Source organism: Sitophilus oryzae, unplaced genomic scaffold (genome assembly GCF_002938485.1).
Source record: "Sitophilus oryzae breed Bouriz unplaced genomic scaffold, Soryzae_2.0 scaffold_482_pilon_pilon, whole genome shotgun sequence".
NCBI classification, from domain to species: Eukaryota; Metazoa; Arthropoda; class Insecta; order Coleoptera; family Curculionidae; genus Sitophilus; species Sitophilus oryzae.
In genome coordinates, this window is record NW_022147065.1 from 919,532 (window position 1) to 934,492 (window position 14,961).

The window sequence follows — 14,961 nt, forward strand, 5'->3', positions numbered from 1 at the left end:
ATAAATACCTAATATAGTTTTGATTTCAGGACAGTTCTTGTAGTGGATGCCGTCTATATCTTCGATGGCCGAACCGGTCTGATGCAATAATCGTAATATACAATGTGCATAAATTGAAGAATTGAAATGTTAAACGAAAATTTTGTAATTTCCAGACTTGATATAATCTCATTTTATACATCTATAAATGTTAACTTGAGAACTAATGTCAAATATTATTAAGAATCACAGTTTCAGCAGAATGGCATCGTTAAATGAAACTGAACATATCGATAATAATTAAATCAACTTGTTTAAGATGATGATATTTTCAAAAGTCAATAACTCGGAAACGGTTGGTTTGAGGTACCTACATTGTGTGTATTTCGATTTTTGCTTAGAACTGAACAAAGAATTGAAATATGCAATAATATACAGGAGGTTCTATTTAAAAAAATGAAACTTTGATGTGCCATGACTTTATGACCGATCCTGTATACATAAATTCATTACTCGCCAATAGACATTTAAAAACCCTATAATTTTTATATTTAACTTGTGGTACCTCCTATATATTTTATCTAATAATCGACCGTTTCCATACATAACAGGGACCCTGTATAAATTGGCATATATGGCCGTATATTTTCCAAAAACGATTGGAGCAAAATCTGAAGTAAAAAACCTTCAGCTTCATGAATATAAATAAAACTTACTGCATATCCTGGCCCTGAACTATAACAGATGAGACATTTTGTAGAACCAAAAGAAGGCATTCTCTGGTGAAGACATCTTGGCAGTGAGACGATATATTTCCTGACGTGATCTTCCAACTTCTTTCGTTCAACTTAATTTCGGCTGTGTTGATTTCGGATTGTAGTGATATTGAATTTCCTGTGATGAAAACGGTAAATCGGCCACCGGTACTGTTGATGCTAAGGTATCCGCCATAAGAAGTTGTGAGATCACCCGTAAATTCCTTTGGTAAACTAATTATATCTGAGTTAATAACTTCTCGCTTATTAACAGAGCGTTGAACTCTGATTTTATCCCAGTGGTATTGAGTGTCGGTACAATGTGTGCTTCTATGGAAACAGAAACATTGCATACATCCTTTAGAATTATCTTTGGTTAAGCCAAAGGTTCCCTCCTTGCATGTGTTACACTTTTTGGACCTCACGTTTTCCTATAAAAAAAATGTTAAAAAGGTAGAAATAAAAATTTTGTTTTATTTAATGTTGCAGAGGGGTTAACAAAAATTAGATTAATCTTTTAATTGCTTTTAAATTGGCTTTATAAGTTCACTCTCTTTAATTCCAAAGAGGCGCACCGTAAATTTCATTTTCAGGAGATTTTAATTATATTTGTACCTTAGCGTCTAGCTAATTTTATTTTTTTAAATACTATAAAGATCATTTTTGCACACTGAATCTTACTTATTAATTTTCAACTTAAAAACTTAATAGATAAACTGAGTAGAGCCCAATAAGATTACAAATCAGTACCCCCCAGTATGTTAATATAAAAATAATATATTATTTTTAAGTAAAAAATCTCCCCACGAGAGATGGCGCATATTTTTTTTGAAACACACTGTATATATAAATGCTGGCCTTTACCTTGCATAAACAATTGCCGTCTGCGTCGCATTGGCATTCTCCATCCCGGCAGTGCTCCGGAACAGTACCATCGATGCTGCATAAACATTTCCTACAATTGGGATAACCGTAATATCCAAAAGCGCACTCGTCGCACTTATCTCCTGAGAATCCTGGCTTGCAGAAACAGGTACCGTCTTGACCGCATTGTAAAGACGAAGAACCTACCGAGGAACAATTGCAAGGCTGAAAATATACATAGAGAAAAAAGTAAGTATCCAAAGTACGAGACGATAAGACAAAACTTACCTTGCAACCTAATTGGGGTACGTATCCATATGAGTTGGTAACGCACTGGTCGCACTCTTTTCCACTGGTAAGGTCGGGACAAACGCATTTTCCTCCTTTGCCGCATATATGACCTGGCTTTGAGCAGGGTTCACATTCTGTAAAAAAAGTTATAGGGTAATGTAATTTTTTAACTAAACTGTAGATACACGACTACCGTGGAACAACTAAGTATTTAAAGATCTAAGGTTGGTCGAAATTGTATATTTATGATTTATGTGCATTTATGATTATAAATTGTATTATATGTTTTCCATTTTTATGATTATATGTATCATAAATGCACATAAATTTTATCCATATTTATTTTGTGCCAAGCACTACGAAATCTATCGGGTTTTGTTCATTTTTTTTTGACAAAAATTTAAATTTAATGTTTTGACAAAAGCGAGACAAGTCAGTGTCTCAGATATTTTACAGAGATTAGTTTGGTAACTCATCATACAGTCCCATGGCTTTGATAAAAGCCAGTATTTAGGACGGTTTTACAGAGGTTTTCAGTCGTACAAAATTTATGACACGAATGGTTGTCGTCTCGGCGCACTCAGTGATGAGGTGTTCTGGTGTTTCCCCATTTCTGCACAGAATCTGCATTCCCCGTTGTTTCTTAGCTTCAATCTACTGAAATGTTCATTGAGGAGAGAGTGCCCTGTTAAAAACCCCGTGACAATCCGAAGACTGTTCTTACTTAAATCAAGGAAAAGCTTTGATTTTTCTCGGTCGTAAGTTCTTCTGAGGAACTTGTTCGAGGATCTTAGACCATTGGAGGATTTTCATTCCAGGTTATGGATGGAGTCTACCATGTTCTTGAGTTCCGCTTTAAGTTGGTTTCTAGGAAGCAGAACGGCTCTGGTCCAGTTACTGGACTGTTCGCTCCTTTTCTAGCTAAATTGTTTGTTTTCTCATTACCTTCTATTCCTTGATGGGCTGGCACCCAGAATAGGAGGTCTTTATTTTCTTTGCTTAATTTGTTCAGCTTCTCTGGGCATTCTTTTACCGAACTGATAGCTACTGAGTTGATAGCGTTTAATGCTGTTTGACATCGGACGGCTATTTATTGTTTCCGACATTTCCTGTCTAAGATAAGTCTGTATAAATTTATGAAAATATTTCTAAATATGCTTTATAAAAATAAATAAGATACGCAGCTCCTTCAGAACACCAAGTCACCCTGTATAACATAAAATATATATATAAATTCGGGTCAGAACGTCCTACGACGTTGTCCGATGCCTAACTTCCACCCTGTGCGATTTTCCCATCGATCTTCGGTCGGATTTTTCTCGCTCATCGACCTTCTTATTCCTTCCATCCATGTTTTCTTGGGACGTCCTCTCTTTCGTTTACCAGGTGGTATCCAATGAATGACTTGTTTTGGAATTCTTTCATTGTGCATTCTCTGAACGTGGCCGTACCATATTAATTGTTTTTGTTCTATATAATTTACTATTGTTCCCTCTATTTCCATCTGTTGTCTAATGTCTTCATTTCTGATCTTATCCCTCCGTGAAATTCTCATTGCTCTTCTAATCGCGTCCATTTCTGTTGTCTCTAATTTCCTTTTATTCCTTTCAGTGAGTGGCCATGTTTCACATCCATAGAGTAATATACTTTTAACTAGTGTCTCGTATATATTATATTTCCTGTTTTTTGTAATTTCAGTGCTCCATAGAATGCCATTTATGCATCTGATAACTCTTCGTGCCTGTATTACTCTGCTGTTTATTTCTCTATAGTCCGTTCCATCTCCTGTAAATATCGATCACAGGTACCTGTAATCTTCACATGCCCTAATTTCCATATTATTGTCTAAAATAAGATTTTCTCTATTAGCTCCAATTGGAAGGTATTTTGTTTTTTCTGTATTTACTGTGAGACCCCATTTAGCATATTCTTCAATTATTTTCCGCACCATATATTCCGTGTCATCTTTGTCGTTTGCAATTATGGCCTGGTCGTCTGCAAATTGCAAGGTGTATAGGCATATGTCATTTAGTTCTATACCCATTCCGTTACATTTTCTTTTCCATAGATGTAAGGCCTTGGCAATATAAATTTTAAATAGTGTTGGGGATATACAGCAACCCTGTCGGAGCCCTTTAGTGATAGAAATTTCCTCTGAGAGACCGTTGACCGTTTTTATTTGTGATTTTCCTCCATGGTAAAGATTCTGTACAGCTTTTATCAGAGCTGCGTTAATTCTTGAGTCGTGCAATACTTCCCATAATTTTATTATTGGCACTGTATCATATAACATAAAATACGAGATATAATTGACTCTTTTTACAATTTTTTACATAATTTATGATATTTATAATACTCTAGAGCAGCGTTTCTTAACCTTTTTCAGTTCGCGGACCCCTAAAAAATCGAGCACAATATCAAGAACCCTAATTAAAAAAAACACAGAAATATTAGGACAAATTATTTTAGTACAAAAAAAATTATAAACATTTCAAATACTGTATTAATGTGAAGACTTGCTGACATTTAGTTGTTAATTCAAATGTTCATAGATAAGACGGTGGACCCCCATATGCATATAGGGGTCCACCCAGGGGTCCGCGGACCACCGGTTAAGGAACGCTGCTCTAGAGTAATAATATTTACAGATTAAATATTCTGTATAAGTATATTCTATTTGCGATCACTAAGAAAGTCAACTGTTTCGAATTAGCTACTAGTTTATGGTCAATAAATGATCGTCGTGGGAACCGAATGGAAAGAAAAAGAGAGAAGTGGAATAGATCTAAGTTTCAGACATTAAAAATAGTGGAGTGTCCGGAGACTTTTACCTCCGAATTCAATTACTGTAAATGATTTAATGTGAAACTTTCTGTATTGTGTTTTATAGATAAAATCCTAAAATGTTTACCCATTTTTTTTCGTTGCTTTTATTTTATTATTTTCGTAATTGTAGTAATTTCTTCAGTTCATATGATTTTTATTTTTGACTTCAATTCCTTCATAAATCAATGAAATAATCTCAAGTACTTCATAAATCCATGAAATAAATATGTGATATTTGAAGTACTTTCCTTGAACAAAACCAAGTATTATACTAAAGTATTTGATTTTTAAAATACTTTTTAAATTAAAATTACTTTGGAATTGGATTTGATTAATATAATCTCCGTAACTGATATTTAACGGTTGAAATACTTTTTTCCATTACTTGTGACAGCTCATCTGCCCTGTATCGTAAAATGTAGTGTAATGTTGTAATATATCTTACTAACAATTCAATGCAAAAAGTTTTATCAAAATTCCTTCACAGTAATTGAATTTCGAGGTTTGTATCCCACAAGGGCTTAAGGCACTCCACTAAAATTGAAGAGAGAAATTTGATTTTTAGGATTAGTTTTGCTATAAAGACTACTTTTAAATATAACGAGGGTAAATAACTATTTGTTTTAATAAATCTATTAAATTAAGAGAAGATGTAAATGTGAGAATAATTTTTGCTACCGGATTTGAATGGAAATTATATGAAGAACTCATCGTGGACGCCACTCGTGATAAACGGATTATGTTGAACTGAGTCAAAATACATGCACAACCTAACTGTAAAAAAAGCTTTGTACAATTTCATGAATTTTGATATCAAACACTCTATAATATTTAGAAATAACCGATTTTGATAAAATATATTTAACATTTTTAGGGTTACATTTTGTCTGTCACAGAAAAAAATATATAATCAACATCATTATTAGTGATCAGTTCAATCACTGTATCTTAAAGAGAAGATGTATAAATACCTATTCCAAAAATAAAATTTAGAAATATTGGTATGTGATTGGCTGTAGTTGTCTTTGATCACACCTTCAAAAACCTATCAACTCACTTTTTGAAATGAAAATGGAAATCCACCATTTTTTTTTAGTTTATTAATGAAAATACCGGGTGCGTCTCAAAAGTGGCTCACCCCTATAACTTTTTTATTTTTTCAGAAAAAAAAACGAGATTCGGTATGTTAATATATGACATAAATTAGGAATGATTGACGTACTCAATTGTTTTCGGCCACTTCCTGTTTCACCGGAAATGACTACAACTTTTGGTTTGGTTTTTTTTCAATATCACCCTCGGTATTTTTTTACTTTATTCGATAGAAAATGACACTCTGAATCGAATGACATACAATTTGTCACCTGTATGTGGCTCATTAGCATATTTGGAAAAAGCATTTTTAGGAATAATTTGATATCACACACTTGGTTTTTCGAGTCAAATTGTCGTTATGAACCGCATGTTACAATTTCAAATAAACCATATGCGAAAATGTCAAAAATTGACATATGCCATGTCATTCTATTCAGAGTGTCATTTTCTATCGAATAAAGTAAAAAATACGGAGGGTGTCATTTAAAAATCAAAAGTTGTAGTCATTTCCGGTAAAACAGGAAGTGACCGAAAACAATTGAATATGTCAATCAATCGTAATTTATGTCATATACTATATAACATTCCAAATTTCGTTGCTTTATCTGAAAAAATAACTAAACTACCACTAATTCTGACGTTTTGAACGCTTACATATTCTTTGGCTTACATTGAAATTCGAAGAACAAACTTCTACGCTTATTGAAACAACTAATTTATTCCCATAATTTAGAGATACTGAATGAAGCTTTATATTTATATTTATTTTTATGTGTTGGATTTTTCATCTAACCATTTGAACTCATTGTCAAATCGGTAATGGCCCGACTGATTTCAAAACGCAGCGGCGGCGGCGCGGCGTCTTACGTTCCGAGGTGATGGATGGCTGGATCAATTTTAATTGGCTGGATAACAGAGACGGGGTCAATCGTGTTTCTTATTTTTCTTTTATTTCTTATTCCTTCTCTCTATTTATTCGTGTCTTAAATTGACAGATGCGATCGGCTACGTGCTTGTATGGGAATCGCTCCGAATGAGGAAATTGTCGTTGGACCTCGAGTACAATAAAATTTAAGAATCGAAAACGAAATATGGCATTTTAGATTTGTTTATATTTATTTTAACTTTGTTTAAGAATTCTAATCAAAAATTCCTGTCTTTATACAAGGAGGATAAATTAATATTTCTTCTTAGTCATCACCATCAGGTATGTGAACAGGGTGCGTCTCAAAAGTGACTCACTCCTACGAGAAACTTTTAAAACTTTACTAAAAAACGAGATTTGGTATGTTAGTATCTTACAGTGGATAGTTTTATTTTTTTTTTGATGTTAGTATATGGCATAAGTTAGGATTGATTGACGCATTCAATTGTTTTTGGTCACTTCCTGTTTCACTGGAAATGACTACAACGTTTGATTTTTAAATGACACCCTCGGTATTTTTTTTACTTTATTCGATAAAAAATGATACTCTGAGTAGAATAACATGTTATATGTCGACCTTTGACATTTTCGTATATGATTAATTTGAAATTGTAACATGCTGTTCACAACGACAATTTTACTCGCAATACTGAGTATGTGGTACCAAATTATGCTAATGAGCCACCCTTGTTCCATTTGAAAAACCGGGCAGGGCAAGACACAAAAAAAACATTAGACGATCAAATCTATTTCTCCGAGACTCCTTGCTTAAAAATTAGCAAAAAAAAACACCGCCATGGCACTCCAGATTAAAATTTAAAATATTATTTTGTTTTAAGCGAAAATGTCGACAGTTGACATATGATATGTCATTCTATTCAGAGTGTCATTTTCTATCGAATAAAGTAAAAATATACCGAAGGTGCCATTTAAAAATCAAAAGTTGTAGTCATTTTCGGTAAAACAAGAAGTGATCAAAACAAATGAATACGTCAATCAATCCTAATTTATGTCATATACTAACATACCAAATCTTGTTTTTTATCTGAAGAAATAAGTATAAGTTACTATAATAAGTTATAGGGGTGAGCCAGTTTTGAGACGCACCCGGTATAGCCAAGTAGTGGTAAAGGTACTCGGTTTTAGGTCAATTCTAGATTAGTGTAGGATTGTGTGTGTGTCTGAAATACATTGGGGGAATATGAATGCGCTAAAGAGATATTTAATATTTATACATATTATTTCCATGTGAACTTAAAAACCTAATGTATTTTACAAAGTATTCTAAATTAGTTCTATTAGAACATAAAACAATAATGCTTTTTTAAAGAATATCATTTCTTTTCTTCTAGAAAAGGATGTATCTGTTATCTGTTGAATGTGTGAAAAATTTTCCGTATACCAAACTACACACAATACAAAGCACATTTTTTGTTTAAAAAGTAACAGTACTAATTAATATCCAATAAAATAAATTTTAATTATTTTGTTAAATAATATTTCCCGTGAGGTATACTCTTAGTATTCTCAAACACTTTATTTATGATGATTAGTTTACAGCTCAGTGCTCAGTATGTAATTTTTAGGTACCTAAACAGACTTATAAATATCAAATTTATGAAGCCATTTCTCGTCAATTTTTCCTACAGCTTTAATACTCCTTCAATTTTTCCAACTCATTTTTTTCTTATTATTAGAAAGAAAAATTCATATCTCGGTATCTACTATTTGGAAAAAATATTTCGTCTCATATATTTGTAGGAAATTGAATTCTCTACAAAAAAAAAAGGTCTCTTACAATTTTCGTAAACTTGACCGTTCGAAAGTAATTTAAGATTGAAGTTTGATTATTTTAAGTCAGATTTCTTTTTTCTTATGAATTTTATAATTCGTTAACAAAAAATCATTGTGATACGCGCAATTCACGGTTTTGTAGAAAATTCACTGATCTACAAAAAGGTTTCTTATTATTAGTTTAGATTAAATTAACCGTTTAAAGAATATTCATCGTCAAACTTCAATGCATAATAACTTATACAGTTTTTGGTAATAATTCGAACAATTCCAACTTATTTTATGAGTTTTCCGTGGAAATTTTTACAAATTTAAGTCTGTTTTCCAAATAGTAGACACCGAGATGTACATTTTTCTTTCTAATAATAAGGAAAAAAATAGAAAACTGAAAGGAGGACCTTCCTATTAAAATTAAGAGCTCATACTTGCAGAGAATTTTTTGGAGGTGTCTTCCAACCTTTTTTTTCAGAGAATAAAATTAAAAAAAATAGTCGATTTTTTTGGCCCACCGTAATACCATAGTAGAAGGAAAAGAGTAGTTGCACTCTCCCAAATATTTTCTGCCAGTTTTTACAATCTGTCGAATATCGGCAGATTGCAGAGCGTTTCAGTTTAGTTACGTCCGTCGACCTGCGAAGGTTTCAAGCGTTGCGTCCCAGCACAGAGACGGATTGACAAAAAATGAGTGTCTTACTGTGTGCTGCTATTGGTTGTAGTAATAATTCAAAAAATTGTGCTTTGAGTTTTTTTTGAAAGTCATTTGTGATCATGTTTGTGTTCAGGTTAATTTTCTCAAGACTGATTACTACTTAATAATTTGATATTATTTTCATTTAAACCTCAATTTTATTATCGATTTTACTTTTGACAACCATCCCTTGCTTGCTGTTTAACCAACTGCACCATCATTGAACAAAAATTTGCTAGTACCGAAAGTACCGAAAAAAACTGGAAATCCCGGTTCTTTAGAGGCATGGTACCGAAATTACCGGTTCCGAAAAGCAGCTCCGGTTCCGGAAACGCTATAACGGACCATAACTGTGAATCGCCCTATACAGGGTAAGTCTTAATAAGATCTTAAGATCAAAAATAGATTTGATCTTAATAAGATAAGATAATAATAAAGTGCAAATATTTTTAGTAGTATATTTTGGCCCTAAAAATATGAGGATTTTTCTGCGCTTTTTTTTAATCTGCAATTTTTTTTCGTTTTTAGTTAAAAAACATAATTTCTTGATAATATGGTAACTAGGGTTTAGAACCGGAAATTCCCAGTTCTTTTGAGATATCAATGAACCGGGACTCGAAATTATTAATTCCCTGCTTTTTCGGAACCTTCGGGACTCGGTAACAATAACTAAAAATTTTTTTTTATTACGTGAGGATACTTGTTTTAAATTAAAAAAAAAGTTGTAGAAAAGCTTTGAAATAAATAATAATATAAAAATATGTTATTATATATTTCTTCCGCATTTCTTCCCATCAAGATTTTCAGATACAAAAGAATTGTTACTTAAATGAAATGTGAAAATATTCTGTTTTCAAGCAAATTTTTACTCGTTGATCAATTTTTTTTATTTTATTTTATTGTGAACTCATATTTTCCTAAAGACATCTCTGTGAAACTATGGCGACTATACTTTGCCTAGTTATAGACCACGACTTTACAGTTACGTCAGTGGTCACGGGACGCGAGAACAAGGTCATATAAAGTGGCAGAAAAAGAACAAAGGATTTGGCAAGGAGTAAAGCTACTAGTTTCCTGATAGTATGCTAACTCACTACCTTTGGAATATTCACACATACAGAGAAAATTACTTACCTAAACATCCCGTTTCAACCGTCCCGTAGAATGACGTCATACATTTATCACAGTTCTGACCTGTTACACCAGGACGACATTTGCACTGTCCATTTTCTGGATCGCAAACACTGTCCATAGAACCTTTTTCGTTACAATGGCATTTGATGCAGTCTTTCTTGAACGTTTTCCAATAACCGTCCTAATATGAAATAAAAGGGGATGATTAATATTTTATAAGAAGCAGTTGGTAAATCTGATATACAGGGTGTCCCATTTTCGTGTATTTTACAAGGTTTCTCGGTTCTAAGTAGAGATATAAAGATGCGTTTTTTTCGCATCACATTCCTACTTTTTTATGAAACTAAAGATGCTACACACAGATTTGTCCTAGCCCTTTTAGTTCCTGAAATACAGGACGAATTACATTACGTGTATTACGATATTATATGTATAACAATAATTATGTACCTAAATTCAACAATCTCCGAATTATGAAGTGAAATTATTCCGTTTGGTTTGGTAATTATGATTTTGAAATGTTAAACGAAAATTTTGTGATTTCCAGATCTACAGAAGTAAGCCTGAAAGCAACCATGTCCAGTCAGTAGCTGACCGAGGTAGTAGTTAACCTCACCATGTTTTCTGTTCATCCACAGTATTAGGTTTGGTATGAGGCGTTTAGTCCACTGAGTCACTTCACGCATGGCCTCCCACCTATTTTGCCAACTGTTCAGCGTCTTTTGTCTGGCCTCAGTTTTTGCGCATTTATCTGCTCCTATTCCCATGATCCTTTTCTCCACCTGAAGTTCGATTGGAGCTATTCCTGCAATAACCAGTACAGTCTCAGTAGACACAGTACGGAAAGCACAGCACACCCTGATAGCTGTTCTTCTCAATAAATGTTGACACATGTCTCTATATTTGCGATAGCGCATAGCTCCACCCCACACCGGTGCAGCGTAGAGCAACGTGGAAATAGCAACATTTGCAAGTAGTCTGCGTTTGCCCGATGAAGGTCCTCCTTTGTTCGGCATTAACCAACACAGTGATGTGACGGTCTTCTCCGCCTTTCTGGTAACATATTCGACTTGTTTGGTCATTCTAGCCCCTCAATCGAAAACAACACTAAGATATTTGATGGTCTCTCTGGTACTGATTTCCATGTTTAGAACATCAACCCCAACATGTCTAACCGCCCTCCTGCCTGTGAGCAGTATTGCCTCTGTTTTCTCTGGTGCCAGTTCTAGCCGTTTCTGCCTGGTCCACTCGGCTATCCTATTGATGGCAATATTAGCCTTGGTTGTCACTATAGTCTCCGTTGCACCTGTAACCACATCCGCGAGGTCATCCGCGAAGGCTAGCAGTCCCACACCCTCTGGCATCTCCAACCTCAGGACACCATACGTCAGAATATATGCTGAACACATTTTATATAATAAAAATATATTAAATTTATAGTTCATGTCTGGCAATTTTGCAATTTTATAGATAAACGTGGCAATTCGATTTTTTTTCTCGCATTCCTTCCGTAGCTTCAGATCCGCTGGTCAAACAGTAGGTATTACATATACTAAATACTGGCCATTACTGGCTGACGAGTATTTGACACGCATCAGAAGATGGTCACGCAAGGCGTTTTCTTTCATGAGCTTTTTTGTGACTGAAAAGCCCGATACATTATGTTATCTGTCTATCGCACTCCGGACATTCCAAAATCTCATTGCTGTGTTGCCTCTTTACTTTTTGGTTGTCGCTGTTAACTGAGTTTACAATTCTTCTCCATTGAGTTCTATTGTGAGCTGTTTCTTCCCATTCATTCTGCATGTTAATCCCCTTTAAGTTTTCGTGGAAAATGTCCTTGTACCTTTTGATAAACCAACCTAACCCGGCCTCCTCTTACCGGCTACAAGCTTACCGTAAAGCAGAGATTTTGGTATGCAGTTTTCTTGCATTCTTCAAACTTGACCAGCCCATCTTAAGCGGGATTTTGTAACTATGACTTCAATACGCTCGCAGTTAGCTTTTTCAAGAACCTATAGGTTTGAGACATTATGGAACTATTTGATTCTTAAAAGTTGTCTAAGGTGTCCCTGTTGCAACTTGTTTAATGCGTTCATGTGTCGGCGGTACGGCACCCAGGTTTCGGTCCCATACAACATGGTGGGGATTATTATTACTCAGTAGATTGCAAGTTTCGTTTTTGTGCTCAAGTCGTGATTGTAGAAAACCCTGTCTATTAATTTCCAGAACGTTCTTGAGGCGCTGCTAACCTTGTGCTGAATTTCAGAGTCGATATTGGCCTTATCCAAAATCAAACTGCCAAAACAGAGGGTGTATTATAACTGATCGAAAAAATGATCGATTCTCATAAAGTTTTTCACGTAGAATTCAGTGGCGTCACTAGATTTTCATTGGGTTGTAGTCTCATTCTTGAGATATGACTCAAATTTATGTTTTTTAAATGGGATACCCTGTATTTTTATTTTATTTGCTTTGTTATGAGCTTTCTAAAAATATAATAAACATAAAAAATAAATATGTATAATAAATAAAAATGTAATGTAAGTAAAGTCAAAAAAAATGTGTGTGCACTAACTGCGCATACACACATGGCCAAAATTATTGCATATATCGTTTAAAAATATGTAATAACCATTTTTTTGTTAAAATGGATATGGGAAACAATGTTTATTGTTCAGACCCAATATTATTACAAATTCTTGCACATTTCGATTTGTGGTCCCTTATGTTTCAGAAGAAATTTGACCATTGTTTTGGCCTTAAAATGCCTAGAAACCTCATTTCACAGTTTAATAGAGTCAGAATAGTAATACTGTCTCAACAGAGCTACCGGCAAGTTGCAATAGCTGAAATTGTAGGAGTTAACCAAAGCGATGTTTCGCGAATATTAAAAATATTCAGGGAGAAAAAGGAGGTTACAGACCGGCCTGGAAGAGGTAGAAAGAGAGTTACTACTGCTGTGCAAGACCGTCAAATATACCTAATTGCACGACGCAATCCCCTGCTTTCTAAAAATGAGTTAGCTCGCCTTGAACGAGTAAATGTTTCAAGAAAGACCATAGCAAGAAGACTCCATGACAGAGGATTACATTTAAGGAGGCATCTACGTGTTCAGAAGCTTAATTTACAGCACAAAATTACGAGACTACAATGGGCTGAGGCGATGAGAGCAAATGGACCTAATTGGAATTTCGTCATGTTTAGTGATGAAACAAGAATAGGCCTAGTGTCAGACTCGCGACGAACTTTGGTCTGGAGAGCATCTGGAAGACGAGCACGCTTGAATGCAGCTCAACCCCGTGTCCTGTTTCAAGGGAGAAGCATAATGGTATGGGCAGGTATAATGCACGGAGCTCGAACTCCTCTTGTTTTTATTGATGGCACAGGTGCCTCATATCTTAGAGACGTTTTAGAGCCTATTGTTTGTCCATTTCGAGGGGCAGTGGGGGATCAATTTGTTTACATGGACGATAATGCTCCTCCCCATCGCACTTTATCAGTTCGCGAATTTTGTGAGGAAGAGGGTATAAGAAAACTGTGGTGGCCACCGATATCTCCAGATATAAATGTGATCGAGCATGCTTGGGACATGCTAAAACGCCATACTGCCAAAAGGAATAATCCCCCCGTACCTTAAACGAATTGAAAATTGCTACGCGCGAAACATGGGAAGATTCCTCAACATCTTCTGGACAACTTAATTGAGAGCATGCCACGTCGTCTCACAGCTTGCATTGAGGCTCGAGGAGGCAATACAGACTATTAGTTGTGAGAAATAATTAACATTGTTTTCAATATTTTCTGTTTAAAACGAAATTCGTTTTTGTTGATTTTGACCGTTATGAAATAAAATTATAATAACAGCCTAGTTGCACTTAGATTTTTAATTTTATATTAGTTATTCGTATAGTAAGCCAATATGTCCAAAAATATAAAAAGAATCATATTAGGTCCAAAATAAAATAAAAATATCGTTATATGCAATAATTTTGGCCATGTGTGTATTTGAAGTGAAACTTCTTACTAAGGCCAGTATTAAACTATCAAATTTCTTCGTGAAAGATCTTTATCGTACTGACCTTACAACTTTTAAATTGAAGCATTTGAAAACACGGCCCTGTGTCACGGCCTTGAATTTTTACTCCCAGCACGCGTAAAGAAGTTTGTCACATCAAAAATCATTATTTCTTACCTTGCATTTGTCGCATGTTCTTCCTTCGTAATGCGTCTTGCAGATACAGTTTCCACTGGTCGGGTCGCAGGACGAGTACTTGGAGCCGTTCGGGTCGCAGCGACAGGCTGAAAAATAAAGCAACACTATCAGTTACGTAACCCATCCATCATTCAATTAGTGCGTAAGAACAAAAGAGAAACAGAACCGCATTAGGTAAGTTATCTATTTCGTCCATCGAACTAGAGAGAGAGATGCTGCGGCAACGATAAAAACAAAACGTGGGCGATATTTACATTAATTTAATTCCATATACGGAGCTGTATTAGATACCTATAGAGAGCGCATGTATGTGCATGTATGTGCATTCTTTTGTAAATGTACCGCATATGATTGGTTTATTTTGAAATCAGGTCACTTTTGAAGGTCCCTTTAC

At 34.7% G+C, this 14,961-nt stretch overlaps 1 protein-coding gene across 1 annotated transcript in view; it reads right to left on the reverse strand.

Moving 5' to 3' along the window:
* Positions 1-14,961, reverse strand: part of LOC115886323 (laminin subunit alpha-1-like) — a 180,805-nt gene that overhangs the window by 26,607 nt on the left and 139,237 nt on the right. Inside the window, exons 7-11 of the mRNA XM_030905417.1 lie at positions 14,547-14,653; positions 10,352-10,532; positions 1,887-2,023; positions 1,599-1,823; positions 696-1,165 (exon numbers count right to left, since the gene is read on the reverse strand). Coding sequence (XP_030761277.1) covers positions 696-1,165; positions 1,599-1,823; positions 1,887-2,023; positions 10,352-10,532; positions 14,547-14,653 — 1,120 coding nt within the window. The remainder of the gene's footprint in view (positions 1-695; positions 1,166-1,598; positions 1,824-1,886; positions 2,024-10,351; positions 10,533-14,546; positions 14,654-14,961) is intronic.